Source organism: Catharus ustulatus, chromosome 3, assembly GCF_009819885.2.
Source record: "Catharus ustulatus isolate bCatUst1 chromosome 3, bCatUst1.pri.v2, whole genome shotgun sequence".
Classification (NCBI taxonomy): Eukaryota; Metazoa; Chordata; class Aves; order Passeriformes; family Turdidae; genus Catharus; species Catharus ustulatus.
This window is the reverse complement of record NC_046223.1, coordinates 597,794-614,380: the sequence shown is the minus strand read 5'-3', so window position 1 is coordinate 614,380 and position 16,587 is coordinate 597,794. Positions and strand designations below refer to the sequence as shown.

Sequence of the window (16,587 nt, the reverse complement as noted above, 5' to 3'; positions counted from 1 at the left end):
CCTTTTTTCCAGCTTAGAATTCCATGAGAACGCCTCCGCCATCCCTTTATCCCAAAAAATAGCTCTGTGCCACAGGTGGGGGGGTCTTTATTGCTGGATCTCACCAAGGCTGGATTGTGCTTACAGTAATTTCATGAATACAAGCCGCACCATTTTGACTAATTAAGATTTTTCTCCCAAACTGGAAATGCAGCTTATACTCAGGAGCGGCTCTGCTCACAGCTCCAGCTGAGGAATTGCTGTGGGAATGCTGCAGGGACAGGCAAAGGAATGGAAAAAGCTGTGGGATTTTACACTGGGAAGCCCATCCCGAGGTTTGAAGCATTAAACCATAGCACTGAGTTGCTGTTGTGGAAAAACCAGGAGTCAGCCCAGCTGGACAACATTCCAAGGCTCCTTCCCTGCCCTGGGGAAATTCCCCAAATCCTAAACTGGAGCAGGAGAAGCCTCTGCACTGAGCCTTTCCCAACACAGCTCCTTTTCCAGACTTTATTCCAGGAGATGTTTTGGTCTCCTAAGTGCCCAATTCCATGGGAGCTGGAGCAGCTGGAAGGTGAGGACAGGATTCAGTTTCCATGGAATTGTAAAACCAAGGAAGTAGCACTTGGCTGCCACCTGCCCCCTTTTTGCAAAACTCCTGGATTGGAACTCCAAAGCTGCTCCCACTCTTTGGGATCTTTGGCAAAAGCAGAGAAAAACCAACAATTACTGAAAAGCAAATTTAGCCAGACCTTTCCTGGATGAAAATTCCACTGGGGAAAACGCAGCAAATGTCATGGAGAAACGTGGCTTCTCCTGATTGTCCGTGTGGCATTGAATTCCCTGGAAAACAAACCTGCACCACCAAGGTACCTGAGCCACCCCCACAAACTGTGAGCTCCCAAAAATTCCCTGGAGTGGTGCTACCCTGGGGAAGGAATTCCTTCCCAGCTTCCCACCAGCAGCCTCCCTCAGGCCTAGGACTGTCCCAGGGGTGCAGCCTCAGGAGCAGGAGGCAATCCCAAATTATTCATGTTCACCAGGGCATGGAGCTGGGGCTGGCCCGAGTCCGTCTGCGCGTGGAGCATGGCCAGCTCCCCCAGCAGGGCTTCCTGCACTCCAGAGGCCTTACAGTCCATGCTGGAATTCCCAGCTCCTGGGACTGCTACCAGGCTCTGGTAGGGGCTGCTCTCTGGGAAGGACAGCAGCTTTTCTGGGATTTTGGGGGACACCTGGTATTCCTCGTCGGGAAGCTCCATTTTGTGCCCCTCCGCGTCGTTCTTGGCGGCTCCTTCCACGATGACCAGGAAGGATTTCCAGGGGGTGTTTTTGTCGTGGATCTGCAAAGGAACAGCCAGGAGACAGAAGGTTGGGTATGGGATGACAAGGAAATGTTTGGATGGGAAAAATCTGGATTAAGCTTGTGTTTGATGCTTTTGTTTTGGAGTTGTGGAATGGTTTGGGTTGGAAGGGACCTTGAAGGTGATTCAATGGACAGGGACAACCCCATCCCAGGCTGCTCCAAGGCCTTTCCAGCCTGGTTTTGAACAACTCCAGGAATGCAGCACCCACAAGTTTTATGGGAAAACTGTACCAGCACCCTCCCAACCTCCCACTGAAGAATTCCTTCCCAAAATCCCATTCCATCACTTTGAACCAGAAACCTGCTCTGGGCTTGACCTGTCAATTCATGGGACTAGAATGTGGGAGCTGCTCCCAGGATTGGGGATGGTGCCGAGGTGACCCCAGGGATGTGGGAGCTGCTCCCAGGATGGGGATGGTGCCGAGGTGACCCCAGGGATGTGGGAGCTGCTCCCAGGATGGGGATGGTGGGGAGGTGACCCCAGGGATGTGGGAGGTGCTCCCAGGATGGGGATGGTACCGAGGTGACCCCAGGGATGTGGGAGGTGCTCCCAGGATGGGGATGGTGCCGAGGTGACCCCAGGGATGTGGGAGCTGCTCCCAGGATGGGGATGGTACCGAGGTGTGGCGGCGCAGGGTGGATTTGTCGGTGAAGGTGCGGCCGCAGGCGTTGCACATGAAGGGTTTCTCGCCCGTGTGGATGCGGTGGTGCCGCTGCAGCGCGTTCAGCTGCGTGAACTGCTTCCCACACTGGTCACAGCAGTACGGCCGCTCCCCTGGGAATGAACACAGGAATGTGGGGACTCCCTGCTGCTCTGCTTGGGAACACCCAGCAATCCCCAGGGGATGGCAGGGAAAACTCCCTGGTGCTGCAAATGTTGTCACACTGCAGCAGGTTCCCCCCAGCCCCATAAAGCTGTGCTTCTCCATGGATTTTCCATGGTTTTCCCCTTCCTGCCCAGAATCCAAGCATTCTCTGAGCAAGCCCCCAGGCCTGGGATCATTCTGAACACATCACAGCCTCCCTGTTTGGAAACAGATCCCATTTTCCCCCTTCCCTGGATAAACCCTTGGAGCTAAACCCTCTGTCACCAAGCTCCTGGCAGGTTATTATTATTCCACAGCCTGTGGAAGCATTCCAGGGAATTGTCATCACTCAGGACCAGCGGGAGGAGGGAAAAGCCTGGCTGAGAATTCCTTGCTGGAGCAGTGCAGTGGTGAGGGATGTGTAACCCTACCTGTGTGCACTTTGATGTGCTGGTACAGGGAATTCCGCTGGGCAAAGGTCCGGAAGCAAACCTCGCACTTGAAGGGCTTGCATCCCGTGTGGATCCGGTTGTGGTGCTTCAAGTATTCCTTGGAGGCAAAGCTCTTCCCACAGGTCTCACACATGAAGGGCCTTTCCCCTAAAAAAGGTGGGAAAAAAAAAAAAAAAAAAAAAAAAAGGAGGATTAAACCAGCAGAGCTTTGGGAATGCCCCCCCCAGAAAATTTCTTCCCAAAATCCAATTTGTTTAACAGCATGGGAACCTTTCACAGGCAAATCCCACCTGAGAGACGACAACATTCTGGTTTTATCCATAAAAATGCAGCCTTTCCTGAAGGCAGCAGTTTCCCTGGGATGGGTGGGGTTGGGTTTTCCCAGTTTTCCAGCCTCACCTGTGTGGCAGCGCCGGTGGTAGATGAGCATGTGGTTCTGGGTGAAGCGGGCCCCACACTGGTCACACACAAAGGGCTTCTCCCCCGTGTGGATCCTGCAAGGAAAAAGGAATTTTCCAGCTCCAGCATGAGCCTTCCCCTCATTCCCATGGACCCTCACTGCTGGACGGACGCCCACATCCAAAAATGTTACGGGGAAAAAATGGAATTTTTCAACGCAGAAAAATTAAATTTGGAAAATTCTCTGCAGGTTGTGACGGAAAGATTCCCAGGGGGTTTGGGATGGCTGCTTTTCCTGGAGAGGCACGTGGCAAAATCCATCCCCCAAAGGATGAGAAATCCCCACCAGACTCAAACCAAAGCAGCATCGAGTTCCCAGTGTCCAAAATTCCTGAAAGGGCTCTGGGAACTGAAAAAAAAATCAGGTTTAACCCCTCAGAGAGAATTTTCCCCTCATAAAAATGTCTCTGGCCCAGGACAGATAAAATAACTGATAAAAACCAATTTAAACCCCTCAGAGATGATTTTTACTCGGATAAAATTGTCTCTACCACAGGACAAGGATTAAATCAGGTTCGAGCCCCTCAGAGTTGATTCCTGCCCTGAGAAAAACACCCTCAGAAAAATAAAACTGATAAAATCAGGCTCAGCCCCTCAGAGATGATTTTTTTGCCCTGATCAAAATGTCTGCCCTGGGACAGACAAAGTAACTGATAAAATCAGGTTGAAGTCCCTCAGAAATGATTTTTACCCTGATAAAAACTCCCTGGGACAGGTAAAATAACTGATAAAATCATGTTAACCCCCTCAGAGGTTATTTTTCCCCTCATGACAAGGGCTCTGCTCTGAGACAGATCAAAAAAGGGATAAAATCAGCTCAAATCCCTCAGAGTCTACTGATAAAATGCCCTCAGGAAGATAAAATGGATAAAATCCCTCAGGGATGATTTTTTCCCTTATCAAATGCCCTGAGGTAGATAAAATACTGACAAAATGAGATTAAAACCCGTCAGGGATGATTTTTTTCCCTGACAAAACCACCCTGGACAGATAAAACCCAGCTGTGTGTGGGTGACATTGGTGATGCCACCTCCTGTTCCCAGATCCATTATTTTCCCTCCTTCACCCCCAAATCCGGCATTTCCCCATTGGAAACCCTGCCAGATCCTTCCCAAATATTTCCAAACTTTGTCTTTGTATTGACTCTAAGGATGTGCTGGAGGAATCCCACCTGGATATGAGGAGAAAATGGGGATTTGGGAGGATCTGGAAGAGAAAACAGGGATTTGGGAAACTCTGAGGGCTGAACCCTCACATGAGGAGAAAACAGAGATTTGGGAGGCCCTGGAAGAGAAAACAGAGATTTGGGAGGCCCTGAAAGAGAAAACTGGAATTTGGGAGGCCCTGAAAGATAAAACATGGATCTGGAAAACCCTGAAGGAGAAAACATGGATCTAGGAAGCTCTGAAAGAGAAAACTGGGATCTGGGAAGTCTCGAAAGAGAAAACATGGATTTGGGAGGCCCTGAAGGAGAAAACTGGGACCTGGGAAGCCCTGAAAGAGAAAACTGGGATTTGGGAGGCCCTTAAAGAGAAAACAGGGACCCGGGAGGCCCTGAAAGATAAAACAGAGATTTAGGATGCCCTGAAAGATAAAACATGGATCTGGGAAGCCCTGAAGGAGAAAACATGGATCTGGGAAGCCCTGAAAGAGAAAACAGGGATTTAGGAAGCCCTGAAAGAGAAAACATGGATCTGGGAGCTGCACCCCACATGAAAACAGGAATGTGGGAGGCTCTGAAGGCTGCATCCAACATGAGGAGAAAACAAGGATTTGGGAAGCCCTGAAAGAGAAAACAGGGATTTAGGAGGCCCTGAAAGAGAAAAACAATGACCTGGGAAGTCCTGAAGGAGAAAGCAAGGATCTGGGAAGTCCCGAAAGAGAAAACGTGGATTTAGGAAGCCCTCAAAGAGAAAAGAGGGATCTGGGAAGCCCCAAAAGGATCCAGGAAGCCCCGAGAGGATCCAGGAAGCCCCGAGAGGATCGGGAAGCCCCGAGAGGATCCGGGAAACCCCGCTTCCCGCTCCCAGGCAGCTTCCCGCCCGTACCTCATGTGCGTCTTGAGCGCCGAGGGCTGCGAGAACTTGGCCTGGCACTGGGGGCAGCCGTAGGGCTTGTGCCCGGTGTGCGTCCTCTCGTGCAGGCGCAGCGCGGTGCGCGAGCTGAGCCCCTTGCCGCACTGGAGGCACTGGTGGCGCTCGCCGCCGCCCTCGTGCACCTGCAGCACGTGGCGCCGCACGTCCTTGCCGCGCTTGAAGCGCTTGGCGCAGAGCTCGCAGGGGAAGCGCCGCTCGCTGCTGTGCACGTGCTGCTGGTGGCTGCGCAGGTTGCAGCGGTTGGCGAAGGTCTGCGCGCACGTCTCGCAGCGGAACTCGGGCGGCGCCGCGCCGTGGCTCTGCTGCACGTGCTTCAGGAAGCTCTTCTCGTACAGGAATTCCTTCTGGCATGTGCCGCACTTGAAGGAGGCGCCGCCGCCAGCGCCGCCGCTGCGCCGCTTTCTGTCCTCCTCCTTCACCGTGATCCCCTCGGGTTTGCCAGGGCTCTGCTCGCCCTCGGGCCGCTTCTCCTCCTCCTGCTCGCGCAGCGTGCGCGTGTATTTCTTCTTGGGGATCTCCACGAACACCTTCCTGCCCGCCAGCCGCCCGCTCGCCCTGCGGATCTTGGTGTAAGGAGCCTCGGGCGCCTCCTTCTTCTTGTCCGCCTTCTCCTCGGCTCTCCCTTGTCCTTCCTTGCCCTCAGGAGAACCTGGGGGCTCTCGCTGGAGCGCGGCGCCCCTCTCCTCCTCCTCCTCGGAATTCTGCGACTCCGAGAAGCACTGCAGCTCCAGCAGCACGGACTCCAGCATCTGCTTCTTGAGCTGGAAGCAGGTCTCGGAGAGATCCAGGCACTTGAGCTTCTCGGCGATCTCCAGCATGCGCTGCACCCTGTCCTCCTCCACCTCCACGCGCGCCGTGTACACGAACTCCAGGAAGGAGGCGAAATCCGCCACCTGCACCTCGTTGAGGAACACGCTGCTGCAGGGCCCGTCCACGGGCTTCTCGTTGAGGAAAACGTCCTTGAAGAACTTGCTGGTGGCGGCCAGCACGGCCTTGTGCGCCGGGAACTCGGCGCGCACGCCCTGGTACTCCACGCTGACCGTCACGTCGCACAGGAGGCCCAGCAGCCGCAGCTGCTGCATCTCGTTCAGCAGGTTGATGGGGGAGGACTTGGACTCCAGCAGCACGGGGGTGCCCTCCATCCTGCCTCTTCCTCCCTGGGAACAAGGAGAGCCCGCGTCAGGCCGGCGGAATTCCGCGAGTTGGAGCTGCGCGGAACGGCCGGGGAGAGCTCCGAGGTGATTCCATCCAGAGCTCCAAATCCCCAGCAAAACCATGGAGAGAGGGAAGCTGAGCTTAAATCCCAGCCCTCATTTTCCATGAAACCCTTTGGGGTTTGAATTCCATGGAATCATCAGGACTGGGAGGAGCTCCGAGATGGTTTAATCCAACCTCGGACCTCCAAATCCTCACCAAAACCATGGAGCTGAGCTTAAATCCCAACATTCATTTTCCATGAGACCCTCTGGGCTGTCAGAAGCTGGGACAGGGCTGGATCCAAGCCCAGACACCTGGAATTCAGGGATGATTCCTGGCCTCAGCAGGCAATAAAAGGAAGCCGAGATTAAGCCAAAGTTAACCTCAGTCCTAAAGAACTGCCTGAAAATGCTTTGCACATGAAATCCCACACTCTTACGTGACAGCTAATCATCTTCACACACCCAAAATCCAAAAAAAATAATGGGAACTCCTCCAAATGGACTCGCAGCCTGCACTTCTTGCAGGCCCATTTCCAACCTTCCATCGGGCCCTGTTTCCCGGGAATGTTTTGAAGCTGCTCCAATTTGTAACAGAGCAGGAGTTCTGCGGTGTTTTCCCAACTGTCTGACCCCAGAACTAACCAGATTTCTGTGGATTTAAAGGTGCTCTGAGGAATCTGTGGATCTAACCCTGTTCCTGACAGAATCTGAGGAATTTCCTTCAGTTTCCTGGGAATTACGCGATGTCTCACCCAACGCCTTATACACAACCAGCGACACCAAAACGCCACTTTTTTACCCCGATAAAATGATTTTTAACTGCTCCTGGTATTATTGCACAGCTACTCCTCTAATTCCCATTTGGGCACTGTCCGTTTCCCAGGAATACCTCCCCTTCCAGAGGGAAAAACTGACAGGAAAAAGACAGAAAACTCCAGGCTAAAGTGGAATGGGGAGAGGATTCCCAGGAGGCTGCTGCCTACAGTGCCCACTTCCAATCCCAAAGCACCCTGGATCCCATTGGAGTGCTGCGGTGGGAGGATAAAAAAGGGAGAGGAAAGGGGGCAAACAAGAAAGGGAAGGTGGGGCGCAGAAGAAAAGAGATGGGAGAAGAAGCGGGTGGAACAGGAGGGAAAAAAGCGGGGAAAAAGAGGAGGTGGGGGGGAATAAGGCGGAAAAAGAGGAGGAAAAGAAGGAGGGCGGGGCCAGCCCGCCATGGCTGCCGCACTCACGGCTCCCGGCCCGCTCCCGGTTTGTTCCCGGCCCGTTCCTGTTTGGTTCCCGGTTCGCTCCCGGCCCCTTCTGCCGCTCAGCCCCGGGCGCGGCCGGAAGCGTTGACGCGCCGCGACCCCCGGAAGTGACGTCACCGAGCGCGACGCGCGTTGCCAGGCAACGCGGCCTAGCCCGACCCCGGCCTTCCCAAATTCCCGGCATTTTCCCCAGGGAAATCGGGGGCAGTGAAGGAGGGACAGGCTCGGCGGCACTGACAGCTTTATTAAAGGAGAGCTTGGGGATTTACAGCGCGCTGTGTTTGTATAAATGCACACCCCGCCCTGCCCATTCCCAATGGGATGTTCCCACAGCTTTGGGAGAAGTAGACCTCTGGACAGAGATGCAAACATTTCAGCGGGATAAACACCCTTTACCACCCGCAGCACAGCTCCCGAGGCAGCTGCAGTGATGGCAGGGGACAATTCCCTGCGTTCCAAAGGGTAATTCCCACCATTCGGCCTCAACCCGCCCATTTTTGGGGCTCAAATGGGCTTTACAAAGACAAAAGGGAGGGGTCAGTGTCCCCGGTGTCCCCAGGGGCAGGTGTCACATCTGCTGCTGCTGCTGCTGCTGCTGCTTCTTCTTCTTTTTCTTCTTCTTCTGCTGCTGCTGCTTCTGCTGCTGCTGCTTTAGCACTTTCTGGTTTATAAAGTTCCCCGTGGAGAACAGACCAAACTTCCGGCCCGGGATCTCCTCCTGGCTGCACTTGCGCTACAGTCTCGATTTTGGACCAATTGTGCTCTTTCTTCTGTGTGAGGTCGATCACGAAGCTTTTCCAGTGAGCGTTCCGGTCATGGACCTGGGGAAAACAAACAAAAAAAAAGAGGGAGTGGAACAGGAAAAACTGCCAAATATTTCACTTCATCCACAGCTAAATCCAACAATTTTGGGATAACCCCGCGATCCTGCGCTCCCGGCCTCAGCTCAAACGCAAACAAGGCTCTTTTGCCAACTGTGTGCCGAATTTCTGGCTCGGCTGCCATGGAACGCTTCCAAAATCAGCTGGAATTTCAGCATGCAGGCAAAACACTGGCTTGGAGTTGGAAGGGAACCTCCTGCTCCGCCTTCGCTGCCGCTTCCAGGACCTGGAGGTCTCCGGGAAGAGCCGAGCTCAGCGCTTTCCAGCTCACTGCTCTGCCCTGACACTCATCCCCAGCCCCTCCCCAGGGCTGGAAATTCCTGCTGCCAGTGGCGCTGGCACGGAGCAGGGAGTGGGAAGATCCCGTGGGAATGTCCTACCACCACGTGCCGGCGCAGGGTGGACATGTCGGTGAAGGCCCTTCCGCAGGCGCTGCACTTGTAGGGCTTCTCCCCGGTGTGGATGCGCTGGTGCCGGCGCAGAGCTCCCTGCTGAGTGAAGGCCTTCCCACACTGCTCGCAGGAATACGGACGGGTCTCTGGGAATGACAATCCCGGCAAACGCGCGGTTAGAGGTGGCTGGGGGAGAGCGGCGGGCTCTCCCGCCCTTTCCCTGGAAGCATCCAGGGCTTGGAACAACCTGGGAGAGTGGGAGGTGTGGAATGGGATGATCCCTTCAGTCCCTTCCAATCCCAGCCATTCCATGATCATTATTTCCCAACACGTGCCACGCTGCACAATCCAGGCCTCAGTTTTTGGCTCCCATGAGCCAAGGTCGGGACAAGCTCTGCTTCCCAAGGGAATTCCCATCCCTGGAGCCGTCCAAGGAAGGCCTGGACATGGTACTCAGTGCTCTGGGCTGAGGAAAAGGTGGGGATTGGGCACAGCTTGGACTCAATGACCTTGGAGATCTCTTCCAACCCCAACGATTCCGGGATCCCCGAATTCAGCAACGGGATGAAATGTCCTTGGAATTACCTGCATGGACGTTGCTGTGCTGGACCAGGGAGGCTCTGAGGCCGAAGGTTTTCCCACAGACCTCGCACTTGTAGGGTTTGGCTCCCAGGTGACAGCGCTTGTGGCACTTGAGGTACTCGTTGGTGGCAAAGTGCTTCCCGCACACGTCGCACCTGAAGAGCCGCTCTCCTGAGGGAACACAAACCAGACACCGGGAATTCTCCCAAAAACAGGAATTTTGTGCTTCAGGGCTGGTCTGCAAATGACAAAATCAGGCTGGCTACAAGTCCTTCTATCTCTATGAATTCCTTCCTGGATACTTGGCTACTCTTCCACGAGTTACAAAAAAATATAAAAGGGCACTTATTTCACGTCACAGCAATAAAATGGGAAAGGGGTGGGAAAACCCTCCTGGAATATTTAATTCCCACCTGTGTGTGTCCTTTTGTGGCTGTTGAGTTTTCCTCTGTCGACGAAGGAAACGCCGCACTCCTCACAAACGTAGGGCTTCTCCCCAGTGTGGGATCTAATGGGGACAAACCACCAGTGATTAGCAATTAATTAGGTCTCAATCCCTGAAATACTGGATTTGAAACGATGTTTGGGTTTTAAATGTGGTGGGAAAAGGAAATTCTGCTCCCTCAGAAAACTCAGTGTTTCCAGGTACAGGCGCTATGCTCTGGGAGTAAAATTCCCATTTAAAATTTGAAATTCCCATTAAAAATTTACCTTTTCCTCACTTTCAGGCCCCACAAAATCCACCTTTTTTTTTTCTTCCACACAGCTCAGAGCATGGGAAAGGAGAAAGAAGGGAAAATGACAGAGAATCAGAAAAATCTGAGCCTAATGTTTGGCCTTAACTTAGTCCAACCCAAACAGGATTGACGTCCAAAGTCATTCCTGATTTTGAGCTGTCAGGGTTAAAGATTATCATGAAGAAAGTTGGGAAATTCCATGGGATGATTCACCCTGTCCTGGGAGAGGACACAACCAGCACAGACACCACCGGGGAACAATTCATCCCGTCAAGCTCGAGCTGAGCAGCACGGACTTGGAGCCACACATGGAGATGAAATCCCATGGCAATTCCTTGCTCCAAGAGCAAGCACGGCTCAGGATCTGCTTCTCCAGCATCCCTGACTCATTGTTCATCACTGAGGGGCGACGTGGGATTTCAGAGCCTGTCCCAAATGACGGATATCCCTTGCAAGTTTGGACAGGGCATCCATGTCGAAATCCCGACCGCGGGAGATGCAACATGGAACCGAATTTGCGCAAGGGAATTAATCACGGATCCCGCTGCACCCCAGACCCCGGCGTTCCTGGAAGCTGACCTGGTGTGGATCTTGAGCTGGGAAGGCTGAGCAAACCTGGCGTGGCACACGGTACACTCGTAGGGCTTCTCTCCGGTGTGGGTGCGCATGTGGAACACCAGCGCCGTGGGGGAGCTCAGTATCTTGCCGCACATGGAGCACAGCGGCCGCTTGATCCTGCCCTCGTGCTTCCTCATGATGTGAGTCTTCACATCCCGCTTCCTCTTGAAGGTGGCCTGGCAGAGGGGGCAGGAGAAGCGCCTCTCGTCGCTGTGCACGCAGGCGCGGTGCTCCTTGCAGCTGGTGTAGCTGGCGAAGGCCTTGCCGCACTCCTCGCAGCGGTATGCCTTGCCCGGCAGGCTCTGGTGCACATCCCGGCAGTGAGCCACGTACTTTTGCCAGGAAACAAACTGCTCCTGGCACTTGTCGCAGTGCATCACGCGGGTGGATTTCTTCCTGGCTGCACTTTTACTGCCCTTCTTTGGTTTGGACCCTGCTTTGGATTTTCTGGTGTCCTCTGCTGAGGCTTTATCCTCCTCCTCCTCCTCATAACATTCCTCGCTGTCCTCGCTTCCTTCCACTTCTGAGGATCCTGGGTCATAGTCTCCCTGATCCTCCTCGCTCTTCACACTCACTCCACCTCCTGCGTTGGGTTCTCTGCTCTCCTTCTCTGCTGAGGCTTCATCCTCCTCCTCCTCCTCCTCAGAACATTCCTCGTTGTCGCTGCTTCCTTCCACTTCCGAGGATCCTGTGTCATAGTCTCCCTGCTCCTCACCCTTCACACTCATTCCACCTCCAGCTTTGTTCCCTTCTTCACCTTCCTGGAATTCCTTTTGCTCCTTGCTCCTTTCTGCTTCAGCAGCAGATGGATTCCCGGGGTCTTCCCCATACCCTGAGGTTTCTGGTGTCCCATCCCAAGTCTCTCTGTTGGGATCTTTGTCATGGCTCGTGGGTGGAACCACCATCCAACAGACAGGCAGGAGTTTCCTCTCTTGCCCAGACTCATGGATTTTCCTGTTAAAAACAGAGCACAACTTCAATTAAGTTTAACTGAAACTCATTAATTGTTTCAATTCAGGCCTTGGGGGAAGAGTCCTTTCCTCTGAATTGCTCTTTGCACCATTTAAGAAATTCCCAGCATGTCTGGCAAGCCTGCAAGTAGGGAGAGTTTGGGAAGAGCTGGACCAGATAATTAAAGGCAATTAAAACGCCTCCGTTCATTAAGATCTGCATTTTTCACCTAATCAGGAATGCAGGATGGACTTTTCCTCCCAGGCCGTGAAATTACGGAATTAAACCAGAGATTGAATGCCCAGACAGAAGGCATTAAAATTCTGATTTAAAACCCCAAATCTGAGGATTCCAGAGAAATCTGGTTGCACAAGTCCCCCTTAATCCAACAGGAAATTCCCTAAATTCCCCATCTGGGAGACCCCAATCCAGTCACCCGCACCGTGAGGCCAAGAGAAAAATCCCGATTTCAACAACATTTTGAGTCAGATCCAAGGAATTCTGGAGCTAAGGCAGGGAGGACTCTGGGAATGAGTTATCCTGGAATGCCGAGGGAGCGCATTCCCAGGAGCGCCGTACCTGAGGTGGGAGGTGTAGGCAGCCCCGTGGGCGAAGCTGGCGGGGCAGCGTTGGCAGTGGTAGGGCCTGTCCCCGGTGTGTGTGCGGATGTGCAGGGCCAGGCCACGCTTGGAGCTGATGGCCTTGTCACAGTACGGACACACCTGGGATTCCTTCTTCGGCTCCTGCGTCCCGCGGAGGGAGCGGCCATCCTTGTTTTGCAGGCTGGCGACACCCGGTCTGCTTCGGGAATCCATCTTGGGTGGCTTTGCTGGCCTGGATTTTGGGGCTGGAAAATCTGTGGCCTCCTGCTTCACGGCTCCTGCTTGGCCTCCAGTGAGCTCATAGCCCGGCAGCAGCTCCTTATGTTTCTGCCTATTCCAAAGTCTCCTCTGCATGGGCATCGCCATGATCTGGGAAGAGCTCCTGGGGTTCTCCTCTTGCTGGACGGGAGGCCACTGTGACCCCCCATTTTCATCCCTCTGCCCTTTCAGGTGGAGGTTCAAATCCAAGCCCTTCCTGTCCTCTACCTTCACTTCTTCGCAGATGTCCAGCAGATCCTTGCATTCCAGCCTTTCCGCGATCTCCTTCATCCGCTGCAGCTTCCCCACCTCGATCTCCACCTCAGCCGTGTACACGAACTCCAGGAAGGAGTTGAACTCCTCGGTGTAGATGTCCTGCAGGGTCACCGTGCACTTCGGGGCGTCCAGCATCTCCTGGTGCAGGAAAAGCCCCCTGAAGTAGTTGCTGGAAGCAGCCAGGACGGCTTTGTGAGCCAGGAATTCCTCCTGGATTCCCAGGTGCTGGGTGAGGACTGTCACATCGCAGAACAGCCCCAGCCGGTACAGGGAATGCAGAGCCCTCAGGAGGTTGGGAGCAGCAGCTTTGGACTTCATCAGGATTTTCTTCTTCTCCATCCTGCCAGAGGAAACAGAGAAATGTTGGGATGAATATGGGCACATATTCCTAAATTCCGCCTAAATTCTCCTGGAAACTGATTGCTCACATCCAGATTCCTACTGGGAAATTCCCACAGCCAGCAGGGATCTCTGCAACGCTCCCAACCCAAAACCTGCCGACTGTTCCCATGTGGAATGGGGAACCTCAGCCTGCAGATCCAGAGGTTCAGCTTCAAAATCCACAGCAGCTTCCAGCCCATCTTTGTGTTTCCCAGCAGGAAATGCTGCTTTGTGTGCAGTGCTCAGAGGAATCAATAGGAGCAGCTCGTGCTAATTTCCCACTGCTCCTTTTGAGATTCCCATCTGAGATAAGAGCCCGATCCGCGCTCCCTTGGGAGCTCCTCTAACACCAGGATCTGACACGGAGCCCGATGGGAGAGATAAATTCCAAGATCATCTCTGAGTTCAGCTGCTTCTGGATTAAACTCCCCCAGCAACTGAAGCATCTTGCCACAAATCCATCAATTACCGCCAAAAAAAAGAGATTTGTATTTTTTGTTCCCATTTGGAAGCTGATCTTTAGTTTTCCAAAGTGCTGCCAAATCCTTAAGTGTCCAAAACACTCACTCCAAGGATTTAAACAAAAACCCCATTTCCTCCCTGTTTTATGGGTTTGTTTGTAACTTCTTTCCAGTTTTTTCCCGGGCAATTTTGGGAATAAATGCTTCAAAAATGAGCACACGTGCGCAAGATTTGCAGAAAGCATAATTAATCTGAGAGATTGTTTGCAAAGACACTTTAATTGCATCAGAATTGATGGAAAACTCAAACCGTATTTCAAGTAAATTATGGAGTTCCTGATGAGGAACTGGAATCAGTGCAGCTGGAATTAGTACAGCTGGAACTGGTACAATTCCTTTAAAAAATAAAGCCCAACAGCGGCGTGAATCTCCGAAAAAATATTTGTATTTGTGTATTTTTATAATCTCCATTTACCTGCTGGAAAAAAATCTGTATTTTATCCACCTGGAAAACGCCACTTTACGCTCCAGAGCATCCCTATTTTTTGTGCAGTATCAATCTCCATTTACCCACCCCAGTCTCTATTTATCCTCCAGGAAAATCCCCAATTTCTCCTGAAAAAAAATCTCAATTTGTGCTCCAGGAAAAAAAAAAAAAAAAAAAGGAAAAAGGAAAAAAATTAATCCAAAAGTCCTAAAGTTTGGGGGCTGCGGGTTTTTTTTTTGTTTTGTTTTGTTTTTTTGTTAAAACTTGTATTTCTCCCTAACCACGTTACCTTCAGGAGACCCCCGGCAAAGCTCCTCCCCCGAGGAACTCTCAGCATCCACGCGATGAAAATCTGGGAATGTGGCCGCGCCGCGCTGCTCCTCGTGCAATCAAGGCATCATCTTCTGGATTTTGAGTGCGGCCACGAGATTTGGATCCAGACACCTGAGAAAAGCTGCGGGAAAAGCAGAGATATAGTCAGGACGCGAGGAGGAAGTCACCGCGGCACCCGGGAATCGCTGGGCGGGACAAGCCGCGCACGCTCCCGGCTCTCCCTGGGAATGATTCCCGGCTGTCCCTGGGAATGATTCCCGGCTGTCCCGGCGTGATTCCCGGCTTTCCCGGGCTCCATCGCGGCCCTTACCGAGCCGGTTCCCGCCCGACAGCGCCATGGCGGCCGCGGCCTCAGCGCCTCAGCCCCTCTGCGCCGCCGCCATCTTGGGTGCGGGCAGCGCGTTCGCGCAGAGCCGGGAGAAAAATTAAAAAAAACCAAAAAAAAAAACATTTAAAGCTGCAATCCCCGCCTTAAATCCGCGCGAATCCGAAAAAAAAAAAAAAAAAAAAATAATACAAACCACTCCCGGAACGTTTTGGGAATAAGTTGTTTTCACGCTTTCAAAAAGTAAAAAAAAAAAGAAAAGAGCCGGGTTTTCCTCTGGTGAAGTGACCTCGGTGTGTCCTCAGGGGATTTAACAGCGCGGTTCGCTCCTCAGCCTCTCCTAGCGTGGATACTGGGATATCCCTGTGGATACTGGGATATCTGAGGATACTGGGATATCCGTGGGGATACTGGGATATCTGAGGATACTGGGATATCTGTGAGGATATTGGGATATCTGTGAGGATATTGGGATATCTGTGAGGATACTGGGATATCCGTAAGGATATTGGGATATCCGTGTGGATACTGGTGTGAAAAACACGTTTCACTGTCCTGGTAACATTTAAAAGGTTGAATAAAAAGACAACAGGAGACCCACATAAAGCAAAGGGTTAAAATGTCCCAAGAGCACACGGTTCCTTCGGGAACGCCCTTTTAAATACACTTTGCATCAACCTGTTGCATATTCATAGTTCTTCTTGCACGGTAAAAATTTCTGGGAACTGTTTAGCATGGCCACTCCTTGGGTCCGCCTTTTTAGAGCATGCGTGTTTCTTGGCTTGTGGTTTTAATTTTTTTTACTGTCTTTTAATTTGGGTTGTGGTCCCGGCCGTTTGCAGCCGGTGAATGTTGATAATTTGTTGTGTTAGCTGCAGAATTCCCCATCACACATTCACGGGCTGATATCTCAACTAGGCGGGTGGTTTCAGCATACTGTCTCTCAAAAATTTGTGTCTAACTTCTGCTATTAGAAGAAAACCTATATTCATACAGAAAAGGTATTTTAACATTATACATACAGCATCTATCCCAATAGTTGCGAAAAGCCAACAATATGTCATGCACCTATAACAGGATATCCGTGTGGATACTGGGATATCCGTGAGGATACTGGGATATCCATGTGGATATTGGGATATCCATGTGGATACTGGGATATCCATGTGGCTACTGGGATATCCATGAGGATACTGGAGATCAATTCCAGAGTTAAGAGAGGTGTTTATATAAACCAGTAGAAAGTGCTGAACTTTAGTGGGGTAAATTTGGGATTAGGAGAAGCACAAGGTCTTCCTCTTTCTTCCACTGGTGATCCCACTTTCCCATCTTTTGTCACATAAATAATTTCAAAGTGGGCTGCCATGCACGTCCAATCTTTTTTCCAAGATAAATTCCTCCTTTCACTCTGCTCTTTGCCACCGGTTTTATTTCTCAGGAGATTCACTGGATTCTCCAAATAGTCCGTGTGCTTGGATGCTCTTGAGGGGCTCCCTATAACCCCTGGAATTCTCCATGTCTCTCCTGTGGGGAGAGAGAAGGGACAGCATCATAGCTGCTGTTTCCCAATCCCTAACTTTGGAATTTCAGCAGGAAGGATGAAACATGTGGGAGGAGATGCCAATCCCGGATGTCCTGTGGTGGGTGAAGCATTCCAGGCGCCAGGATGGCGAAATAAAACAACCTGTTAAACCAAAAC

The 16,587-nt window shown here is 52.1% G+C and overlaps 2 protein-coding genes across 4 annotated transcripts; both read right to left on the bottom strand.

Moving 5' to 3' along the window:
• Positions 1-204: 204 nt before the first annotated feature.
• On the bottom strand, positions 205-7,693 carry LOC116993525 (GDNF-inducible zinc finger protein 1-like). The gene is made up of 6 exons (XM_033054223.1): positions 7,587-7,693; positions 5,108-6,312; positions 3,000-3,094; positions 2,580-2,747; positions 1,960-2,117; positions 205-1,319 (listed from the first exon to the last, which is right to left on the bottom strand). Exons 2-6 carry the CDS (start codon positions 6,295-6,297, stop codon positions 957-959), a joined length of 1,974 nt encoding a protein of 657 aa, XP_032910114.1. The 5' UTR covers positions 6,298-6,312; positions 7,587-7,693; the 3' UTR covers positions 205-956.
• Positions 7,694-7,828: 135 nt separating this feature from the next.
• Positions 7,829-15,302, bottom strand: LOC116993524 (GDNF-inducible zinc finger protein 1-like). Of its 3 annotated transcripts, none has more exons than XM_033054219.1 (8): positions 15,085-15,302; positions 14,520-14,684; positions 12,345-13,241; positions 10,776-11,768; positions 9,873-9,967; positions 9,463-9,630; positions 8,866-9,023; positions 7,829-8,425 (listed from the first exon to the last, which is right to left on the bottom strand). In XM_033054219.1, exons 3-8 carry the CDS (start codon positions 13,238-13,240, stop codon positions 8,120-8,122), a joined length of 2,616 nt encoding a protein of 871 aa, XP_032910110.1. In that variant the 5' UTR covers position 13,241; positions 14,520-14,684; positions 15,085-15,302; the 3' UTR covers positions 7,829-8,119. The 3 variants fall into 3 exon arrangements, with proteins under 3 accessions (XP_032910110.1, XP_032910113.1, XP_032910111.1); XM_033054222.1 differs by having other exon boundaries at positions 15,178-15,302; XM_033054220.1 differs by lacking the exon at positions 15,085-15,302 and adding an exon at positions 14,874-14,980.
• Between the last annotated feature and the right edge of the window lie 1,285 nt (positions 15,303-16,587).